The following is a 23,280-nucleotide window of genomic DNA, read 5'->3' on the forward strand; positions in this document are numbered from 1 at the left end:
CAAAATGGAGGCAGAGGATGACCCAGATCCGTGTGGTCTTAAATGGCCATAGGAAGTTATGAAAATCCTATAAGGATGTTTTACAGGAGGTTGTGAGTTTACTGATATAAATCTGATTGATAAATTATAAGCTTATTGAGTTTTGATTTTACTGGGTAGCTGGAAATGTGAGCAGAGTCTGCAGCAAGAGAGCCCCGAGATCAGCGGTCTCTGTATGGGACTGGTGTGGCAGCGACCTGCCTTGGGAATTAGATGGATAGCTGCTGCTGGGACTAGCCATGGTGGGGAGATCACCGCAGGGACAGAGTGTAGCAGGAGGTAGCATGGCATGGTGCTTGGTGTCTTGCTTCCTTTATTTAATATTTACAGCAACAGATGGTGAACCAATGTGTTAGGCAAGAATCCACTAACAATTTAGATTATAGCCTGAGAGTTAGAGTTTTATTTTCTAAGTGAGGGAGTGGTGGTGTGGAGAGGAGTCACATGGACTCAAGCACAGGACCCTTGAAACAAACACAGGGGGAGTCCTGCTCACAGACTCTAAGTCCCTGCTGTGAAAGAAAACAAGCTGCTCTGGGTCAGGGAGCCGAGTGTGGCTTAATTCAAAGACTGGTTTATTTGATTTTAGAATAGATTTATATACAGAGTTTGTTTGAATCACACGGGGATTTCTGACCATGATTTGGAACTAAGAGAGAAAAAATAGAAGTCTGTAGCACCAGGCAGAGTGCATAACAAATACATATTACAGAAGTTGCTGTGAGTGGAGGTCAGAGGCTCCAGGTAGAGAGCTTAGCAGACAGAGGTATAAGGACAATGCTCTAATAAGTCTTACAGGATACTCATACTCTCTCTAACGTGGGCTCCATAGGAATTTTGGGTTAAAATCTTGGTTTGGCAAGCTGCCTGCTTCTTATTAGCAGGTATTAATAGAAGTGTGATTAAACTTTTTATAGTTAAAGGAGAGAATACAGATTTTGCCCAAGTCATACAAGAATTCTGCCCATAGTTCACAACTAGTACAGGGAAAAATGCAATGGCTCCAAGCAGACAGCATAATGGATCAAAGCTGCCTGCTTCCTACAGGCAGGGATTAGTAAAGTTTACTTTAAGGATGGTATATTATAGTCAGCAGGAGGCTCATAATCTCTAACATGGGCTCCATGGGAATTTGGGTTGATTTCCTGGCATGACAGATTAGAGAGGCCTAAAAATAGGCTCATACAGTATTGTTTAGTTTAGTTCATTTATTTTAAATTGTTTTAATTTTCAAAATGGGTGTAATTTTGAGTTTTGTGATAATATTATTTCTCTGGAAGGGAATACAAGATACAAGCTTTTCTGGTTGCTGACTGAAGGACATGCTGACTTGGGAGAAAGGTTTTGTCTTTGTGTTTTTAGAAAAGGTGTTAGGCTCTGGACACCTTCCAGAGTGGGTCAGTGTGGATCAGATTTGATAGAGGGAGACCCCGTTAGAACTAGACTGAAGAGAATAAAACTACAACAAAGGGGAACAGAATTTCACCCTAACCAGTCTACACACCTACCCGACTGAGGCAATCCACACGGATGTCTCAATGACACTAAAACTTTGTGTTGAGATTTATATATCACAGAATGGACAGCTTTGGTGAGTCTCATGGTCAGACGTGCTGAACTGGCCTGCCTGAACTCCTGATCTCAGGGACCTTTGGCTGGATCCAGTCAGGACAGATAGCAGAGACTACAGTGATCATTGGTGTGGCTTCATAAGACATTTTCCCTACCCCCACCCCACTTCAAGATTTCTCAACGCCCACATTCAGCCTGAAGAAGTTGTGACAAGTCGGCGACCCAGTGTCCTGGACTTGGGGGCTGAGGGTAGTTGTTCTGAGGCTGTCTTTCTGGGAAATTTAGAAATGGTCATAATTTAACAGGCAGAAATTAGCTAGAATTGATTGCTGTAATCTCATTTGATAGAAATCCTTATATTTGTTACTAAGTTTAAGTTATAATCTCTTATATTGGTACAGAATTTAATACAAATTTAAGGTTTTCATTGGTATAAATTTCTTATTGGTATAAAATTGAGATTGATATTATTACTCTCATACAAACATTATGCTTATACAACACACCTAAGAAAACAGGGCTCAGACCCAGTCCTACAACTGCTATTATACACTGATCTGAGATGATTAAATGTATGAGTTAAGGGCCAGATAACAAATTCATAGCTCTGAGTTTATGTTAGGATGTTTTCAAGATAATTTATTAGAAATAGCTAAGAGTAATTATCAGATAACAGTCCAGATTACTTTACATAGATGGTTTTTAAAAATGTCAGAAATCCACAAAATGTGACATTTAATGGTATTTATTCTTTTGTTGTTGAGACATATCTGCCTCTAGCAGCTTCCCTTTTGTGGGTTCAAAGAAGAAACTGAGCATCTCTATCTCTAGGTGAGACATTACATTGTGGCTAGGCAGCCACCGGGCAGACATTGCCTATTTCATCCACAGACAAAATACTGTCCAGAAAAGGACACACTATACAGAATAGTCGACTGAAAATCTCTGCCAAGTCAGAATAATCAGTTCTTCAAAATTCTGTTACAAATGTCTGTCAGAAGATCCTGGGCCAGAAGGCTGAAGACTGATGCTCTTTTGTGTTGCTAACAGGGGATTGTATAGGTAGGCAGTCGTCTCTTCAACTTGCCTCAGTCTGGGAAGTCGTGTTAGGCTTCCTATATTTTCAGATAGTAGTGGTCATTCTCAGATTTCTGACAGGGTTGAGGACTAATTATAGTCTCACAGCCTACCCAGGCTATTCAACATCGAGAATACATATTTAATTAGATAGTTTTCAGAGAGTCTACAAGCTAGCCAAGACATAACACACAGATTTTAAGCCTTTCATAAGCTAGTATAACAATGTACTATTTAATTAACAAAAATGATGGGTGTTAGGCTTATTTTATATTTTCTAAATTACAGAATGGTAACAGTTATGCTCAGCTTACATTTGAGAGAAAAGTCCTTTTTTTTTTTTTTGGTTCTTTTTTTCGGAGCTGGGGACCGAACCCAGGGCCTTGCGCTTTCTAGGCAAGTGCTCTACCACTGAGCTAAATCCCCAACCCCAGAAAAGTCCTTTTTTAATTAGACAGAAAGGGTGAAATGCAGATTGATGTCTACATGCAGGCGAGGGCAGGCACAAGATAGGACAAAGCTTGTGATTGGGCAGTGAAAAGGTAAAGTGGGTACAGAGTTTTGGAGAGAGGAGGAGAAAAGAAGAACCAAGACGGGTGTGCATGTGCATAAGCTTGTGGGGCCGAGGCCAGAGGACATTACTGGGTATCTTGCTCTACCAGTCCCTTTCTTATCCCCTAAGACGAGGTTTCTCACTGAACCTGGAGGTATGTGGTTGGCCAGCAAGCCCCAGCGATCCTCCTGTCTCTGCCTTCCACAGCACAGCACTGCCGTGGCTGCTAGGATCCAAACTCAGGTTCTTATTGCTTGTGCAGCAAGTGCTCTACCCACGGAGCCATCACGGAGTCGTCTCGTTAACCCTATAGTGAGTATTTTTAACTTTATTGTGTACAAAACACAGTGTGTGCTCCATAATTTTCAGAGGGAAATAAAAGATTAAGTGGGTTTACTGAAGGTTTTATTTTTTTACGTTGTTGTCCTCATCTCCTTCCACTGGCTCTCCTCCTCTCTTTATGACCTTAATGCCCTGACCTACGCATCGAAAGCTGAAACGACACAGTTCAGCATTAACAATGCTTGTTTTGGGTCATGTGGCTATACAGCTTTTCCTTTAAACTTGTCTTTATTTTCCAGTTTGTCTTTTTAATAAGACGTACATATTTATTTTAAAATTGGGGAAAACCCTTAACTGAGCCATTATAAAAGCAGAATGTCTGCTTTCCAGAACGGGTGTCAAGAGTGTCAGGGAAAGTGCCAGGCGGGCCAACAGAGTACTTTTAGAAATGACAGAAAGGGGCTGGAGAGATGGCTCAGTGGTTAAGAACACCCGACTGTTCTTCCAGAGGTCATGAGTTCAATTCCCAGCAACCACATGGTGGCTCACAACCATCTGTAAAGAGATCCGATGCCCTCTTCTGGTGTATCTGAAGACAGCTACAGTGTACTTATATATAATAAAATAAATCTTTAAAAAAAAAAAAAAAAAAAAAAAAAAAAAAGAAATGACAGAAAGATGGGTCAGTGGTTATTGGCCAGAGCCTTGATGTCTAAGACGTGGATGAGGGCTAAGATGTGGATGAGGGCACAAGTTATGGTGCAAAAGACAGCTGTGGCTACCTGTGACATGGGGACCTGGGAGGAGCCTCCCTTACCTGCAGGAACTTGACCATGTTCAGCTTGGGGTTTGCTTCCTTTTTCTCTGTTGGAGCTTGGCTGAATAACTCTGCAGGATCTACCTTATCCCACTTGTTGTACTTTCCTGGAAACAATATCCAAAGACACGAGTCACATGTCATGGCTTACAAAGGTCGGCCTCTGTGGTTGTCACAACTAGGAGTATGGAAGGTGGGGTGCACCATGCAGGGATGGGGAAGGTGGGGTGCACCATGCAGGGATGGGGAAGGTGGGGTGCACCATGCAGGGATGGGGAAGGTGGGGTGCACCATGCAGGGATGGGGAAGGTGGGGTGCACCATGCAGGGATGGGGAAGGTGGGGTGCACCATGCAGGGATGGGGAAGGTGGGGTGCACCATGCAGGGATGGGGAAGGTGGGGTGCACCATGCAGGGATGGGGAAGGTGGGGTGCACCATGCAGGGATGGGGAAGGTGGGGTGCACCATGCAGGGATGGGGAAGGTGGGGTGCACCATGCAGGGATGGGGAAGGTGGGGTGTACCATGCAGGGATGGGGAAGGTGGGGTGCACCATGCAGGGATGGGGAAGGTGGGGTGCACCATGCAGGGATGGGGAAGGTGGGGTGCACCATGCAGGGATGGGGATGGGTAGCTTACCCAGATGTTAACCACTTCATGATCTGCTGGGAACAGGGTCTAACTGGACCCTGGGTAGTGTATGGTGTCCTTTCAACAGGACAGAGACAGGAGAATGGTTATCTTACCCAGAAAATCCAGTGTCATCACATGACCACAGACAGATGTCATCTTGAAGTGGACGGGCTGGCCAGCAAAGGTTCCTGTGTATTTGTGCACTGAACACGCCCCATTTAGCCCTTTGTGTGAGGACATGTTTCCTAGGGAGGCAAACCACACAGACAACTCTGAGACTGTAGACGCTGTGGGTTCCCGAGCCTACATGCTGACTCTCAGGGGACAAGAGTTATCCTTCTCCAGAGTAGCCACTGGTAACATTCCTTAGCTCCCTTGCAGATAACTAAGTCTTGGCTGACTTAATGGTGCTGAGGAACAGAAACATCTATAAAAAATCTCACAGAAACTCACATCAGTCCCATACTGGCTGGGAACTAGAAGCTGAGACTCCTGGGGTCTCATTATATTTCTGTTTTTCAATTTGAATGTTACCTTCATTTATTTAGATTATATAATGTTACCAGAAACCTAATTATTATATCCTACACTATGGTTCCTCAGCTGAACACTCTTGGTACTTGGAAATGAGAAGATGCCTTCTGGACCTGTCTGGACCTTTGGCGTGTGCATTCTCAGCTTAACAAGGGGGGCTCTTCCTCCAAGTGCTGGTGACAGGAGGTCAAGGTGGATGCCTGCCATCTCTGGATAGCCAGCCAGCATCCAAGCATCTTTCTAGTTAGAGGGCCTCCCTCCATGTATCACCTCAGTGGCAGAGTGGATCCTGATGGGCAAATCTTCCTCTACCTTTCTGGCTCTCAAGTCACTGGCCACTTGTGAGTGATATGAGATGTAGGGAATGTAACTGTAACCACATCCAGGGTTATATCACCAGCAGACTATAGTGATATCTAGTGTTGCAAAGCCCAAGACTTAGTCTCATTTACCTTCTTCCATGATTGTTTTTTTTTTTAAATGGATTTATTTATTATATATAAGTACACTGTAGCTGTCTTCAGACACACCAGAAGAGGGCATCAGATCTCATTACAGATGGTTGTGAGCCACCGTGTGGTTGCTGGGAATCGAACTCAGGACCTCTGGAAGAGCAGTCAGTGCTCTTAACCACTGAGCCATTTCTCCAGCCCTCCATGATTGTTTCTTATGCTCATGACCAATGCCCCTAACTGGATCAGCATGCTGACAACCACTGCACTTTCTACTACGTCATTGCTGTTCAGCTCTGGGACTTCCACATGTGGACATGGCATGTCATAGGAGATTTGCTACTAAGGTGCTTGTTGAAACCTGCCAATCCCAGCTGAACCCACCAGCTGTGGAGGCACACTTTGGAAAAAGAAATGACCAAAAACCCACAAGTCTGTGTTTACAGATGAAAGCAATCAAACAGCCTAGTGCTTGCTTTTTCCTACCTCGGGAGAGGATTTTGGCAATGGATTGTGCCAGGGATGGCTTTTCTGCTACCATGAGCACCGTCTTCATTCCTGCTCCAGGCTGTCAGGGCCCACAGACTGTGGCACCCAGAAGAGCAGCAATACAAAAGCTTAGAAATGTCTTCTCTGTAGTTCAACAGGACTGCCGATGCTGACTCCTAAGGGGAAGAAAGGCAGTATTTACTTCATCCCTCCATGCTCAGGGAACTCTGTGAAGAGGGGCAGAAGAAGGTATGCACTGGGGGAGGAAGTGCTGTGCTTCCTCGCAGGCAGCAAGTTTCTAAATGTGGTTAACAGTTTTGAGGAAAGGAGAAACATTTTCTTCAGTGGTGTAGCTACTGCTCGAGTGTCCAGGATCCTGTAAATAACCCAGCGGAACTCACCAGGCTACACACACACACAGAAAGTAGAGACCACAGTTAGGAAGAGGAAGGCACTCACAGAATGGGATGAAAAAGGCAGTCAGTGACGAATATAAAAATACATTATATTCACATATGAAAATGTCATGAGGAAACCCATTATTAGGTATAATTTGCTAATGACTGGGTTGACAGAAGGCTAAGTGAGGAGAACAAGGAATACACTTTCTTTCTTAGGTTGGTGATGGAGATGGAACCCAGAATGCTAAGTAAGTACTCTACTACTCAACTGTACTTAGCCCTATGGAAACAGAACCAATGAAAGCCAGGGCAAGAAAAAGAAAACCTGGGGAAATCGGAGCACATCTGCCTACGACCAACTGCTCAGGAAGTGGGAGTCTGACTCTATGTGGGAAAGCAGCAGTGACACTACGACTTCAGTTGGTGTTAAACTTGTGCCTAAAACATGATGGGACCTACAGACCTGGACTTATAGGCTGAGGCAGGGTATGGGTGCCCAAGCCCCTGGACCAGCTCTTGGAATACCTGTTTATAAATCATCTTTTGGAAGGGGAAATAGAACACAGTGTTGTGGAGAGACAAAGAGGAAACTAGAATAGAGGGATTAAGTAAGGAAGGGGATAGAGAAAAAGATGAAGGAATATGGGGAGGGACAACTGACACTAAGAGACATTTGAAAAGCTGTATGGAAACTTACTGCAGAAGCTTCCTAAAGTACAATCATACAGAAAAGGAATCTAAATCAAGTTACCAGATAATAGGCTCTGACAGGATCCCAACTAGACATCTTATGCTGCCAAGTTTTCAAACCTCCAGTGTTAGGAATGAGTAACAGCTTGACTGGGCCAAAGGAACACTATGGAAACCCCCAAACATCTCAGGCTTTTGTCAAGGCTACTGCTTGCTCTCCACTACCCAAAGTTAAGGTCCTATTACTGAAGAAAACACTTTATATGAATCAAACATGGAGAAGTTGAGCTGGTGCCAACTAGAGGTTTCACCCCTACAGATACACTCCTGGTATTGCAGAGTACCCTGTATGCTACTAGAGGAGAAAGGTAATTACCAGTATCTCTCAGCTATAATCCTTGCAACCTACGACACTTACACATTATATTGGTACAATAGTGGTACAAATGTTACAGGAGTAACCAAACACTTTCTGATAAGATTTAAGTCTTACTCCATGAGATGGAAGCCATCCCTGACACTGCTAAGGTAGCTGAGAACCTGATCTCAGACAGTACACAGGCCTATGGCAAACCCAAATACTATTGCTCTGCTACAGAAACACAGCAGTAAAATGACTCTTAACGACATTCTCCTATACCCAAAAATCAGAGCCTTGCTCAACAGTCATTAGAGAAGTTTCTCTTTGCAGTAGCTGGGATCTAACATAATTGGACAATGTGCAGAGAATAAGAATAAGAGACTCAGACCTAAATGGGACGTCTGTATTAAATCCCTCTCCTTAGGGCTTGGGAGTTATGTAGAAGAGAAAGCAAAAATATTTTAAGAGCCAGAGGTGATGGATGACTTCAAGAAAAGTGTCTTCCAGATATGACAGAACTGATGCACATGTGAACTCATAGGGACTGTGGTAGCATGCACAAGGTTTATACAGGTTTCAGCCAGATGAGGTCCCAGCACTGAGAGAAGGATGTGGACAGGGGCTCCCACCCCTAACCAAGAAGCTATCTGTGATTGATATCTACTTGCAATGGAAAGATTAGTTTTCTACCAGAGTCTCAATGTGTATATTAACCACACCTCAGGGAAGGCACTATGCCCAGGAGTAGTTGGCCAATCCCAAATGAACCAACAGTATCTTTGTAGTCTTTTTTATCTCATTTTGCAATGTTTGGGCATTTTTGGTTTTATTGATATTTTGCTTATTTACTTTGTATGGTTGTGTGTATGTGTTGCAAAGTTGGGTGGGTAGAGATGTAGGGAAGAATTGAGGGAGGGGAAAACATGATCAAAATATATGAAAAAAATTTTTTTTTACTAAAAATGTTAAAAAACAAACAAAGAAACTAAATCCTAAGGGGGGTGGGGGATGGGGGGAACCAACCCTATTTGGGAACTTGGAAAATAGAGGTCAGAGAGTCAACAGTTTAAGGTCACTGTCTATTAGGGAACTCAGGGCCAGCCTGGAATATGTGAGATTCTATCTCAAAATAGTCCCCACCCCTCTAAAGAAAGAAAGAAAGAAAGAAAGAAAGAAAGAAAGGAAGGAAGGAAGGAGGAAGGAAAAAAGGAAAGAAGGAAGGAAGGGAGGAAAAGAAAGACGTGAGTCCATTTGGAGCCTCTGCCTGTGCTCCCTGACTGTTAAAATACTGTTTGGTGACCCCCTCTTCTTTCTGTTGCTGGCCTAGGAAGTCAAGTTCTTGCATGGAGCTGCACACAGCCTCAGAGCTCTCCTAACACTGTACTGGTGTCAAGCCTCTCTCCCATACCCATAGCCCTTGGCCAGGTATCTGTCTTAACTAACCCACATTATATTGTGCCATGGCCAGTAATACCTTGCAAGAGGACATGCAAATTTCATAGCTGGACCACTGTTGGCCTCTGCTGTAGCTTTCTGGGCAGGGTATATCACTTGAAACCTGCTGGCAGAGGAGGAATAAAGACTATAAGCACAAAAACTACCAAACCAAAACCATACCAACCAAAATAAAACAGAAAAAAAGATGCATTTTTTTCTTTACAATAAATTTTTTTGTTTTGTTTTATATATATATATTTCCCCTGAACATTTGTATGTGGAGGCCAGAAGAGGAAATGGAAATGGAGTTACAGACTGTTGTCAACTACCACATGGGTGATATATATGGAACCTGGGCCCATCTCTCCAGCCCCACATTCCTCTTCTTTATTGTTGGGGATGGAACCCAGGACTCCATGCATGCCAGGCAAGTGCCCTACCACCAACCATACCTCCAGTCTCCCTTTCTTTTTGATCTATAGATACAACATTATTGTTATGGAGTAAGAGTTTTACTCTGTGTTCTATGTTGGCCTTGAACTGGTGGCAATACTACTGTCTCAGTCTCCCAAAGCGCCAGAATTATAGTCCTGGGCCAACATGCCCACCTGCATTAAAATTTATAAATACATTACTGTGTTTATTTAAAAACCCAAAGACTTTTGTTCAGACAAGGGCAACCTTCTGGGCAAAGGTGATGTGAGGCGTCTTCTTCCTGATGAGACAACTCAGTGAGTGAAGTGCTTGCTGTGCAGGTGTATGGATACAAGTTTGATCCTTAGGACCCACATGAAGAGCAAGATGTGGTAGCATAGGCTTAGAATCCCAGCACTGGGAAAGCAGAGAGAGGCTGATCTGGTGCTTGCTGGCTAGCTAATCTAGCAGAAATGGTAAGCTTTAGGTTTACTGAGAGACTCTGTCTCAAAAAATAAGGTGGAGAGCAAGAAAAGAAACCTCTGACCTCTGGCCTCCGAGAACAGCACAACTGCAAACTTATAAAAATGTCTCTTTTACTGTTTATTTATCGCTGCACATTTATATTTTACTCACATTTGGGCACAGTTGGACTGTTTTCTTATTTTTAGAAATTGTTTAAGAAAATTAGAGTTTTGCTGGAGAGATGGCCCAGCAGTTGAGTGTGTGGACTACGCTTGCAGAGGACTGGAGTTTGGTTCCCAGCACCCAAATGGAGCAGTTCACAACTGCTAGGGGATCTGATGCCTTCTTCTGGCCTCAATGGGTACTATACTTGCATGTACAACCCCTACTTGTATATACATAATTAAAGATATTATCTTAAAAATAGTATTTAGTGATAGGAAAGGCTGCTTGACAACATTCATTAAGAAAATGAAGAACTAAAGCAAATCTATACTTAGTAGCAAAGACCCTAAGTCTAAGAACAGCTTATGTCAGGGTGGGATGGCTGAACTGGGCCCATTTGTTTAAGTGCACCTCTTCAGCAGTCCCCTGACTAGATACGAGTACCGTTGTCAGCAAGTTTACTGAGCGACCACTACACTACACTAGAACCAGGTCTACTCCTGGGTTCAGCTAAGATGGTAGAAAGCAACACTAGTTCATGTCTTCTTGGAGTTCACACTACAGTGCCGTGTCTCCACAGGTGGGAGAGTAAGGGATAGGATAGGACTGGACAAGATGGCATCTGGGAGAAGTATACAGGTTGAAGGGATCAGGAAAGGTGAGACCTGGAGAGATGGCTGGACACTTGGAGGGGCAATAAAGTCAGTGGGGTGGGGTGGAGAAGCTGGGAGGCAGTGAAGGATTGCTGTGGAGTATAACAACCTGACCTCAAATATTAAAGAGGCTGACATACAGGTGACTGGACCCTAAAGAGACAGGGGCCAGGCAAGACTGGGATGTGGAAGAAACAGATAACCTCTGGATTTTTGGCTCAGGCAAATGAAGAAAGAAATCCCTGCTGGTTAATGGACACCTGAAGGAGAAGCAGGTCAAGTCAGAATTCAGGAGCAGTGTAGATGTGGTGGAGGGCAGCAGCAGGGGTACATGGAAGGAATGTGGCAGGGAGACAAGGAGGTGAAGAGGAACCATTTGGGTGTGGCAGGAGGAGAGGCCTGAAACCCAGTAAAAGAAACAGTGACACTACTACAGTGTTAAATGCAGGCTGGGGGATATAACAACAGACTGGAGTAAACCTCCGTGACCTGGATGGAAACCATTTGTCCAGTGACAAAAGCAAAGGTCGAGTGGGACAAACTCTAGAAAACCACAAGGACATTGTTTCATTTTGTTTCAGATGGATGGCATACCACTGTGATAACTGTCCCAGTAAAATAGAAGAAGGGTGAGGGGGTCAGGGACTACTGACGTGACACCAGAGTGTCTGAGGGCTGAAAGGCAGCTTTCAGACGGGAAGCAAAGGAGGTGGTGCCTCTAGGTGAGGAGAGGGCAGTGAGAGGCATGATCAAGATAGCAGCCCTGATTCTAGAGAGGGTAAGGAGAGGGTGCAGGAAGGGGATACACTGTGTCCTGTGGGCTCCAATGGTAAAAAGCTTCTTGCTCACGTAGGAATGGAGTTAGAGGGAGTGACTCTTGGATGGGGATAGCAATGAACATGGATCTGAGGGGTGGAAGTGTCCTGAGTAGAAAGCACAGAAACAAACCGTAAGTGCTAGCAAGTTGGTTCAGGTGGACAGTGAACCCTGTGAGGCAGACAGGACTGTGGTGAAGGACCAGATAAGACAGCTGTGAGAACACTGCAGGGGACGATCAGAACGACCTAGTAGTCGGCAGGGAGCTGGTTACCTGAATGAATGGTATCTAAGTACACCAGGACACCCACAGATCACCAAGATCAGTTACATAGGGACCTTATGCAATTAACCCAAACAAACAGCGACTGTACATGTCTTTGTGCACACATGCTCATTTACTGCGGTGGTTTGTAGATGGTTGGCCCAGGGATGGCACTATTAGGAAGTGTGGCCTTGTTGGAGTAGGTGTGTCATTATGGGTGTGGGCTTTAAGACCCTCATCCTAGTTTCCTGGAAGCCAGTCTTCTCCTAGCAGCCTTCAGATGAAGACATAGAACTCTCAGCTCCTCCTGCACCATGCCTGCCTGGATGCTGCCATGCTCCTGCTTTGATGATAGTGGACTGAACCTGTAAGCCAGCCCCAATTAAATATTGTTCTTTATAAGACTTGCCTTGGTCACGGTGTCTGTTTACCACAGTAAAACCCCAGCTAGTACATTTACAAAAGGCAGATGCATTTGCACACGACTCAGAAGCAGCTGCCTGGGGAGGCTGTGAGGGTCTGGGGTGCAGGTGGTTCCAGCTCATTCCAATCCCTTCTGTGCTATTTAAGAATCTGGTGCCTTGGATGCATGTGACTGATCAAAAAGGACAAAAAACAATGGAACTTAGAATCCTAAGAGAGATTCTAAGGTGCCCCAGAAAGAGCACTGTTTAGAAACAATGGAGATGTTAAGGAAAATTCCTTCACTAAAAGTGTTTTTGTTACTCCTTGATATCATGTATGGAGGTGAACCTGGGCTGTTACAGTCCTTGCTGTAGGACAAAAGAATAAAAATTGCCCCAAGTAAAAACTTGAATGTTTTTCCTAAATATACAACCTCACATAAGAAAAAGCCAAGCATCTTCAAAACATGTACTGACTCTGACTTCCTGGCCTACCTCTTTCTGAGAACCATAGTTGGTACTGCAGGTCTGTCTGTCCATGGTCTGTCTGTCCATGGCTTGTTTAGGTTACTGCTGTGTCTTCCGTACCTAGGTCTTCAGTCCTTAGAGCTATCACATATAGAGGAGCAAGAGGCCAGAAAGGAAAACTGGAAACAGATTGTTCTACTAAGGCTTTTGAAGTTCCTGTGTCTTCCAAAGAAAGTGGTGGGTACTGGACAGTCCCACCAATGTGGTTGGAATGGGGACACTGTCATTATAATGTTCTAGAATGAATGGGAATGTGGATCACACTAGAGCTGAAGTGGCAGGACACCTGTTTGCTCTAGAACCTGTGCTCTAAGATTTTATCCTGTTGCCTCTAAGGATGTCTCTTGCTATATTGCCCTGTAGCTTACTTCTAAGCCTGATACAGACTCCTAACAGGTTCTTATCTTACAGCTCCTGGAACATAAGCTGGCTATGTGAGAGCAGGGACTTTCTCGCTCAATCTAACGGAAAGTAGTGGATGGTGAGCAATCTCAAATGAGTGTCTGAATACATGACAACAGTTTTACCTGTAAGTTTACCTGTTTATAGATCCTTCAAACCAGACCAGACCAAACCAGACCGAAAACTTAGTTCACCTTAGGTGTGGTAGGAGGCAGAGGCAAGTAGATTTCTTAGTGTGAGTTTGAGGCCAGTCTGGTCTGTCTAGTAAGTTCCAGGACAGCCAGTGTTACCAGTGAGTCCTCATCACATAAAAACAGCAACAGCAGCAGCAACACCGGACTTTATAGGGTGTTGACAGCAAATACTTCTATTTCTAGGCATTCTTTTTCTATGCTCAAAGTTTGGGAAGTTTGTATCTCTTTTACTCTTCTACAACCTAAGATCCTAAATTACTGAATAGATTGACAAGTTCCTTCAGACACAGACATTCTGCCTTTGCAGGATTATGTCATGTATCCAGGAAAAGGAATATGACTGGGCAGTAATACAAAGGTATGCGACACATTTCAACTTCAGATGCTTGCCCACTAGTCAGATTATTCAGCTGTTGTCCACTTTGAATATATATTTATCTTCAGGAGCTTTGACTCAAAACAAATACAAGTAGTTGTAGCACTTCAGCACAAGAGGACTTTGTAATATTCTATCACTATTTCAAAGGAGGAAAAACATGATTTCTAATGCCAGGTATGCTGGCATACACCTATAATAGCATCTTTCAAGAGGCTGAATGAGGCAGGAGAAGCTTGAGTTGCAGGCTATACTCAGTTACATAGCAATAAGCTGTTAAAACATTTTTTATTCCTTTTTTTTTTTTTTTTTTTTGGAGCTGGGGACCGAACCCAGGGCCTTGCGCTTCCTAGGTAAGCGCTCTACCACTGAGCTAAATCCCCAGCCCCTTTTTTATTCCTTTAAGGATACAGAACCAGGTAATCCAGGGCCTTAACAGTCACTGTCACAAAAGAAAAGGCACTAAGTCTCTACACAGGGCCTTGTGTAGCCAAGGCTGGCCTCTCTATTATGTAGTCACTATGATCTTGAATTCTTGATCTTTCCATTTTCAACTCCTGAGTGCTGGGAATTCAGGAGTATACCAAAATGTCCAGCCAAGATTTTTATATATAGACTCCTTAACGTAAACCTACATGATACACCAACTTTGATCTTTTCTGCCAAAGTTTTGACATTACAGTTTGTCCTATTCTGGAGTTATTTAGGTGTGGACTGCATAGAGAGAGTAATAGTAAGACAACTTGCTTATACCTTGCCAAATCTCACCAATCATTGTGCCCTTTGGAAAACATTGTAAATATGGAGATTTCCTTTTGGGTCAGTGTATTATGAAGTAGTGGATTTAACTTGGGGATCCCCAAAAGAGGTCAGCAAAGCATGGAAAATCTAAGTATTTAACACTTCAGTGACTTTTAAGCACCTACAGTCCCAGGAAAACAAGCCTCTTAACTCCTTCTCTGTTATCTCTTAACTCCTCTGTATCTACTATGCTGCAGTTCTATGAATATCACTATAAAATAGGAGTTAAATTTAAATTAAACAAACAAACAAACAATTATTTGTGTGTGGATATGTATGGGCACGCGCATGCTACAGGTCACAAGTCAGAGGACAACTTGTGGGATTCAGCTCTCCTTTTACCAAGTGGGTTCCCGGGATCGAAACCTTGGTGGTAAGAGCTCTGAGCCATCTCATCAGCCCAGTTAGCCAGAGTAAACTGCAGTTCCTAATAATTCAGACAAGTGAAAAGGGACCTTGGCGAACGGTGAAAATTCCCCTCCTTCTCCAGCTATCAAATCCAAGTCGTCCTCGCTTTTCACAGTCCTGTTCCCAAAGGCCGAGTGCCAAATAGTTTAAGAGAAGTCATCGTTCTTTCCTTTCACCTATGATTAAGTAGCTGGCCCTCGATTCTAATTCATTGGTTTACCCACGTTTTCTCCAAACCTGTGGAGATCAAAACAGAGAACAGCCCGGGTCTCCAGACAGAGCAGGCTCCGGCCGGCAGCAAGTAGAACCTTCGACTAAGAACGCGGACCGCAGGCCCGAGCTTTTGTGGGCAGCAAGGCTTCCCTGAGCCAGTTTCCCTACCCTCAATTAGGGAGAAACATCTCATCGCGGGGCCGCGGGGAGCTCGGTGGAGCGACAGTCGCCCACTAAACTCGGTCCCACCCGAAGCGAGGGCGGGACCGGGAAAAAGCCGCACCAGGCAAGGACCCTCCCCCACGCCCCCACCCGGGTCGGAGCTCCGCTACCATTCCGGAAATGCCCGAAGAAAGCCAGCGTCTTCCGCTTCCTCGAGCAGCCAGCAACCCACTGCTCACCCGCCGTGCCGCTGCACCTCTCGCTCCGGCCGTGCTTTCCCGGTGGCCACTCACGAACGCACTTCCGGCTCTGTCCGCTTGTGGCGTCCCCTCATCTGCTCTCCGATGTCGACACTAAGGTGTCTGCAAGTTCCGAGGTTGGTGAGTTCCGGGTGCCTTGCTGTCTGCATCTTGTTAGGTGCAGGAGGGTCCAAGTCTCCGTTGTGTGTCTTCCCTCAGCCTGGAGTTGGTCTTCCAAAAACTATCCAGAGGACAATAATGACGATTGTCAGTATGATGATGAAAACTGATGAAGACAGATGCAATTAATGATTAAAATAAAAATTTAAAGTTTAATAAAAAGTTTAATAAAGTTTTATTTGATGTACATCGGTGTTTTGCTTGCATATGCATATCCATGTGAGGGTGTCGAATTTCCTGGAACTGGGGATAGTTGTGAGCAGCCTTGTGGATGCTGGGAATTGAACCCAGGTCCTCTGGAAGAGCAGCTAGTGTCTTTAACCACGGAGGCATCTCTTCAGCCCAATAATTACAATGATTTATACATTTCAGATAGCAGGCTTCTTTTAGTGTTAGGAACATCTATGAGCTAGGATGGTGGCTCTTACCAGGAATCAAGCAATCAGGAGGCCGAGGCAGAGAATTAGAGGCCATTCAGGGCTACACAGTGAATTTCATTCCAGCTTAGGACTCAGGCTGTACAAAACAAAATACCATTTAAATTTTTGTAGACCATACTATTTGTGTTAATGTATCTGGAAGATAATATGTACATTTTTTAGAGCATTAGAATTATGGAATTTTAAAATAGTTTTTATGACTTTATTAGCATATCATTTTTAATAGCCTGGTGGTGGCTCACACCTTTGATCTCAGCTCTTGGGAGGCAGAGAAAGGCAGATTTCAGTGAGTTCGAGGTCAGCCTTATCTGCATAGCGGGGTCCAGAATAGCCAGCCAGAGCAACATAGTGGGACCCTATCTTAAAAAAAATTTTTTTTAAAAATTTTATTTATTTTAAAATTGTCTCATTATGTGGCCAAGGATGTCCTGGAACTCACTGTGGACCCAGGGTGGCCTCAAACTTATGGTGTTAAGCCATTCTTTTGTTACCAAGGCTGGCTCTAACACCCCCAACAAGCTAGGGTTGGGCACACACTCTCAAATCATCAATCAAAGAGACAAGTAAGAACCCGTAAGATGTCTGTCTCAGCAGGCAAAGAACAGCGGCTGTCAAGCTGACTATGTGCACACAAAAGAAATGAAAGTAAAAATGTAATTAAAAAAGAGATAAGTAATACTAAAAAGGAATTTATTCAGTGTGCTCACATGTGGTTTACGAACATCTAAAGAGGCCCAATGACTGCTCCCACACATTTTTGGGGTCTGATATGAGGCTTAGGTTTAAGGAGAGAACTCTCGTCCCATTCACCAGGCATTTGAACATGAACTACAAATCTGCTTCCGTGGGGCTCAGCCTCTCAGAGGGGAGTTGAGGTCACTCTCCCTCAGGGAGATGAGCCCACCATCTAGCTCCTGGGTTCTGGCCCATGACTTTCCAGCAGGTGCTTCCTCCCAGGATGCTTCCCTGGGTTAAACCCAGAGCCACAAAGGCTACCATTAAACCATTCTGGTAAGTGACGTTGCAGAGCCCAGAAAGCCTGGGAGGGTGGTGAGCAGGAACCAGTGGTGCAAAGCAGGGGCGAGACTGCTTCCTAGCTGGTCAGGGCACCGGAGCAGTGGCTGTAGGGGTCAGGGTGCTGCAGGTCTGGAACCATGGCCTGGACGTCTGCCCTGCTCATACTGCTGGCCCATCTCACAGGTACGGGAACTCTTGGGGCCCAGAGCCTCCTTGCTCCTCCTCTTGCCTTGCTCTGCCGCAGTGATGGGCACGCTTCTATTTTCTCAGGTTGTGGCCCTCAGCCCGTGCTGCATCAGCCACCATCGGCCTCTTCCTTCCTTGGAACCTCCATCCGCCTCACCTGTGCCCTGAGCAGCAACCATAACATTGGCATTTACAGCATTTACTGGTACCAGCAGAGGCCGGGCCACCCTCCCACGTTCCTGCTGAGATTCTTCTCACACTCAGACAAGCTCCAGGGTCCCAAGATCCCCCCTCGCTTCTCCGGATCCAAAGATACAGCCAGGAACCTGGGGTACCTGAGCATCTCTGACCTGCAGCCAGAGGACGAGGCTGTGTATTACTGCGCCGTGGGGCTTCGGAGCTGGGAAAAGGAGAAGAGGATGGAGAGGGAGTGGGAAGAAGAAAAGTAGCGGACAGATTCGGGATCTTAGGCTCTGGAGACATTCAGACCTAGAACCGAAGACGGAGTTTGCTTTGCTCGGCTAGGCTGGTTTGGGGAGGAGGGGTAGAACACCGGGCTTCGCAGAGCCAGGAAGGTGGAGCCAGCCGCTTTTCCTTGTATTGCAGTGTTGCTATGCGCCCCATCGGAGGCTGGATTGTAGAATTAAAGCTGTTTTTTTTTTTTTTGTTTTGTTTTTTTGTTTTTTGTTTCTTTTTTCTTAACTGAGTTTGACTTGGCTGGTTTGTGATCTCAGAACCGATTTAAGAAATGGCTAGGTCAAAGGTCCCCGGACCCTGACTAGTCATGCTCAGTTTGGCCAGGTACCCAACACTGAGGCAGAGCACTGCCTTAGCCCTATTGTTATGATCATGGGGCAAATGGGTGATTAAAAACATCCTGGAGGAGGACCTTCTTGCAAAGGACAGGGTCTCCTGTTGTCATCTCCACAGTCAAAGAGTAAAGGAGCCCAGCAAACGCCATCTACCTTGGGGGAGAGCGGGTGCCAAGAGACAGGTGTGGGGCAGGTGCCCCTCACTGTTACTAGTGATGTTGTGGGATGGATAGACCGTTGTCATGGAGCTGCCTGTGCATTGTGGGTGTGGCCTCTGCTACCAAATGCACCACCCAGCCCGTGCTCTCCAATGTGAGTGGTGACAGTCCCAGATGGCACCAGGTAGCAGTGAAGGCCCCAGGGTTAGCAAGATCCATCTACCTTCTGTGCAGGGCAGGGAAGGGCCAGCCAGCATTTTAAAAACTATATGTATGTATGTATGTATGTATGTATGTATGTATGTATGTATGTATGTGAATACACACACACACACACAAGAATAATTACACAAGAAATAATTCTTTTTTAAAAAATATTTTGGAGTTTTTGAGGCAGGGTTTTTTCGTGTAACCCTGGCTGTCCTGGAACTTGCTCTGTAGACCAGGCTGGCCTTGAGCTCAGAAATCCTATTTCTGCCTCCTGAGTGCTAGGACTAAAAAAGGCATGTGCCACTACTGCCCTCTGAAGTAATTCTTTATTACTCAGCTGGTTCATAAGTGAACTGTCACTTTGTTATAGTCTAAGGAGAAACGTATTAGCCATAACTATGGTTAAGTAATGCTAATGAACACATTACAAGAACAGCTGTAAATTGTGACTTTGAAGTAGTGTGCAGGGAGAGGCAAAAAAATAGAGCGTTCTTGGAAACAATTGTCAGCTTAAAAGAGATTGCTGAAACTATGAGTTTTCTGAGTCTTTTGAAGATGGGGGAACACCAAACAGTGCAAGATGATAATCATATTAATGTCGTCACCAAGAATTATATCAAAATAAATTTAATAAAGTGGAAGGTCTGCATACCCTTTTTGCATTATCTTTTTTCCTCCTATTGAAGTGGGATTTTTTGCAGCAGCAAGTGTGGGACCCTGTGCAGACCTGCGAGTGGTGCAGCAAGGACCCTGAAAATAAACAGCAGCTGCTTTTCGAGTTGCCTTCTTGGATCTAAGTCTGAGTCTCCTCCCCTGTGGGCAGCTCAGACGCCAAAGCTCTATCTGCAGCTATGAGCAGCAACGAATGCTCCAAGTATGGATGATTTGTCCACTAGGCCAGGGAATGCCCTACTGGTGCAGGTCGGGGTCGTGGAATGAGAAGTCGAGGCAGAGGGTTCTAGTTTGTTTCCGAGACATCTTCCTGACATCTGCTACTGCCGTGGTGAGTCTGGTCATCTTGCCAAGGATTCAGGAGGATGAAACCTGCTATAACGCAGTAGAGGAGGCCACATTGCCAAGGACTGCAAGGAGCCCAAGAGAGAGGGAGAGCAATGCTGCTACAATTGTGGCAAGCCAGGCCTTCAGGTTCGGGAGTGGGACCACGCAGATGAGTAGAAGTGCTATCCTTGTGGTGAATTTGGACATGCTCAAAAAAGACTGCACCAAGGTGAAGTGCTATAGGTGTGGTGAAACAGGTCAGGTAGCCATCCATTGCAGCAAGAAAAGTGGCTTCAACTGTTACAGCTGTGGTGAGTCAGGGCATCTTGCATGGGAATGCACAGTGAGGCTACAGCCTAATTATTTTCTGTTATTGCCCCTCCTTTTTCTGATTGATGGTTGTATTATTTTCCCTGAATCCTCTTCACTGGCCAAAGGTTGGCAGATAGAGGCTGTTCTGTAGGCCAGTGAGCTTTACGTGCAGTGTAAAAGGAGGAAAGGGGTGGGAAAAACCCCAAATTTCTGCATTTAACTACAAAAAAAAGTTTATGTTTAGTTTGGTAGAGGTGTTATGTATAATGCCTTGTTAAAGAACCCCCTTTCCATGCCACTGGTGAATAGGGATTTATGACTGGGAAGAGTTCAGTCAGTCTAGTAAGCCCTTCTAAGGTTTGAGCATGCTCCCATGTAGGAGGTAAAACCAATTCTTGCACGGAGCCATATTGGATTTGGGCCTAGCCGCTTTTTGACTGCATGGTTCAAAGTGACTCTGGGCTGTTTGGCCACAGAGACTCACCCCTAAGATGACTGCATTAAATCTTAAGATTGTTGGATAAAGCCTCTCCCATGAATTTACAGCACAGGAGTATAACATTCAAGGGATGCCTCAGCTCGAGCAGATACCAGTTATCTCCTCAGTCAACACCCAGTGTCTCCACCACCTGACCTCATCGCCTGACTTCTTTGCCTCCAGCTATCACTGCCTATACCCTCATCTCCCCCTCCTTCATATTTCACAAAGGTCACTCCCCCTACCTGAAAGCCTTAAAAGCTGTAACGTTCATCCCAATAAACGAGACCTTGACAACAGAACTTTTGCTTGGTCTCCTTCTTCTCTTCACCCCCATTTTGGCCCACAGGTAGAAAGCCTCTTCGGGACCCTGAATAACTGGGTCCCCGCTGGCGGGGACAAATTCTGAAAGCATCTAAGCTTCCATAAATAACTTTATTCTCAGCATGAGAGCCTTGGATTGTCTGACCTCAGTAGCTATTAAATAACATCAGGTAACATCTGCATCAGGCCCTCATAGAACATACAGTGGAGTTGGGAGTGAACTGAAAAGACAACTGTGTTGAAGGCTATGCCAGGGAATCTGGCTAAAAGCCCAACACAGGAGCAGCTTCATCCCAGTGCTGATGCTGGATTTACAGAAGGTGATGGCAAAGGTGCAGAACACAGTTTTCCAAAGACTAAATCTAAAACTCAGGGTAAACATCCGATGCTCAGAGTTAGCATAATTTGGAGCTATTCAGGAATTGCAGAGAAATGCAATCTCACAGAAATCAAGATGTTATTTCTGTATACTGTGTCACTTAGATGACCGTGTTTCACTGGCTATAATCAGTTTTTAAAAGTCAGATGGAAAAAGCAACTGAAGTCCTGGAAAATAGAAAATGTAATTTTAAACTATTCCAGTAAAGCTGGAGGAGGAAGGGGAAGAGGGAAGAAATGGTATATTTTTCATAGTTTCCCCCATTCTCCCCAGTTCTTCCCTACCATCCAGATCCATACCTATGTGTCTCTCTTTAGAAAACAAAAGGTATCTAAGACATAATGATGAACAAATTGGAATAGGACAAACCTCCAAATGAATAAACGAACAAACAAACAGCCGCCAAAGAAAAAACACAAGAAACAAATATGGATGCAGGGGTACATGTTGGAACACTAAGGAATCCCATAAAACCAGAGGCCACAATATAGACACAAAGTGTGTGTGCGCGCATGTGTGTATGTGTGCATGTGTGTGTGTGTGCGTGCATGTGTGTCAGTGTGTGTGCAAGCATGTATGTGTGTGCATATGTGTCAATGTGTGTGTGTATGTGCGTGTGCGTGCGTGCGTGTGTGTGTGTGTGTGTGTGTGTGTGTGTGTGAGTGACTGAATTATATGTATATGGCCTTTTGAACCACCAGCAGTATAAATAATGACACAGAGACTTTTTAATATTTTAAAGCTTAGGCCTTTTAGCTAGGGCAGTCTTGCAGCCAGAGCCAGGTGTCTGGCTTAACTGGACTAATTCTGGCACTATGTCCCACCACGTGGTTACCGCTATCTCTCTGCTCTACGCCATCCCTTCCCTGTAGGCTAGTGGTGAATCTCCTGGTTCCCCTGCCCCCATCTCTCTCTCTCCCTCTCCCTCTTTCTCCCTCCCTGCCCCCCACTCTGAAGTCCCACTCTCTATAAAATAACAATACCAAGATCCTGCCAGTGTATAGCTCTCTGCTGTTACAGAATAAACAATTGAATAAAAAAAAGCCATACCCTCACACAATGTACCCCAACACACACACACACACACACACACACACACACACACACGCGCGCGCACACACACTGACTTAACATTAGGAGAACCCCCTCCCCCCCAGATTCTGTTGAATTTGTTTTGTGTTGTCATCTACCACATGGCGTTTGTTTCCCCAGTGAGACTCCCTTGGAGAAAGCGATATTCTCATTTACAGAAGCTATCAGCTGGAAATAGCTTCTGGGTTAGGGATGGTGTCTACTTTCCTTTCAGCTCTAGAGCCCCATTGGTGTAGGCTCTGTACGTGCGGTCCCAGTCTCTGAGCGCCTATGTGCAGCAGCCCTGCTGTACCTAGAGGCCTTGATTCCTTCCATCCCCTCTGGTTCTTTCACTCTTTTCATCTCCTTTTCTGGAGAGTCCTCTGAGCTCTGTGGGGAGGGATTTGATGGAGACATTCCTTCGAGGGCTGGTGTTGCAAGGTCTCTCACTTTCTGCGTGTCGGGACGTGCGTCTGTGAATGTGTTCCCAGCTGCTGCAGGAGGAGGCTTCTCTGATGGTGGTTGGATGGCACGGATCTCTGAGCCATACTTATCGTTCTCTTTAATCTGAAGTATTCCTTGAAGTGCCCAGCATTTTCTGTAAGTCTGGTTTGACGGAAGTGAATTCGTTTAGCCTGTTTATATTGTGGAAAGTTTTTCTTTCTCCTTCAACTATGGTGGTTAGTTTTGCTGGGTATAGTCATCTATCTTGGCATCTGTGGTCTTTTAGAACTTGAAGTATATTGTTGTAGGCCTCTCTGGCTTTGAAAGTTTCCACTGAGGCATCATCTGTATTAGGTGTTCCTTTGTCTGTGATTCGTACTTTTTCTCTTGCAGCTGTCAGTGCCCTCTCTTTATTCCAGCATTTTAATT

General features: G+C 44.9%; 2 protein-coding genes and 1 pseudogene across 18 annotated transcripts in view; 2 read left to right on the forward strand and 1 right to left on the reverse strand.

Moving 5' to 3' along the window:
• Top3b (DNA topoisomerase III beta) overlaps nucleotides 1–15,996 on the reverse strand; it is a 28,456-nt gene extending 12,460 nt beyond the window's left edge. For 4 of the 17 annotated variants that reach the window (XR_005490986.2, XR_005490987.2, XR_005490988.2 and 1 more), the window contains exons 1-5: nucleotides 15,842–15,912; nucleotides 9,374–9,460; nucleotides 6,445–6,623; nucleotides 5,086–5,217; nucleotides 4,341–4,447 (exon numbers count right to left, since the gene is read on the reverse strand). Coding sequence is in view for 14 of the 17 variants with exons in the window: in XM_017597893.3 (XP_017453382.1) it covers nucleotides 4,341–4,447; nucleotides 5,086–5,217; nucleotides 6,445–6,514 (309 nt within the window). In the remaining 3 variants the exon portion in view is untranslated. Of the gene's footprint in view, nucleotides 1–4,340; nucleotides 4,448–5,085; nucleotides 5,218–6,444; nucleotides 6,624–9,373; nucleotides 9,461–12,523; nucleotides 12,933–15,274 lie in introns of those variants that run through there. The other 13 variants (NM_001105861.1, XM_017597894.3, XM_017597895.3 and 10 more) reach the window with 13 other exon arrangements.
• A 1,495-nt stretch (nucleotides 15,997–17,491) lies between these two features.
• On the forward strand, nucleotides 17,492–18,369 carry Vpreb1a (V-set pre-B cell surrogate light chain 1A). Its single transcript, NM_001108845.1, has 2 exons — nucleotides 17,492–17,661; nucleotides 17,749–18,369. The coding sequence occupies exons 1-2, from the start codon at nucleotides 17,616–17,618 to the stop codon at nucleotides 18,111–18,113; spliced, it is 411 nt and encodes a 136-aa protein (NP_001102315.1). The 5' UTR covers nucleotides 17,492–17,615; the 3' UTR covers nucleotides 18,114–18,369.
• A 1,326-nt stretch (nucleotides 18,370–19,695) lies between these two features.
• Cnbp-ps1 (CCHC-type zinc finger, nucleic acid binding protein, pseudogene 1) lies at nucleotides 19,696–20,640 on the forward strand (annotated as a pseudogene).
• Nucleotides 20,641–23,280: the final 2,640 nt, after the last annotated feature.

This window comes from Rattus norvegicus, chromosome 11 (assembly GCF_036323735.1).
Source record: "Rattus norvegicus strain BN/NHsdMcwi chromosome 11, GRCr8, whole genome shotgun sequence".
Taxonomy (NCBI): domain Eukaryota; kingdom Metazoa; phylum Chordata; class Mammalia; order Rodentia; family Muridae; genus Rattus; species Rattus norvegicus.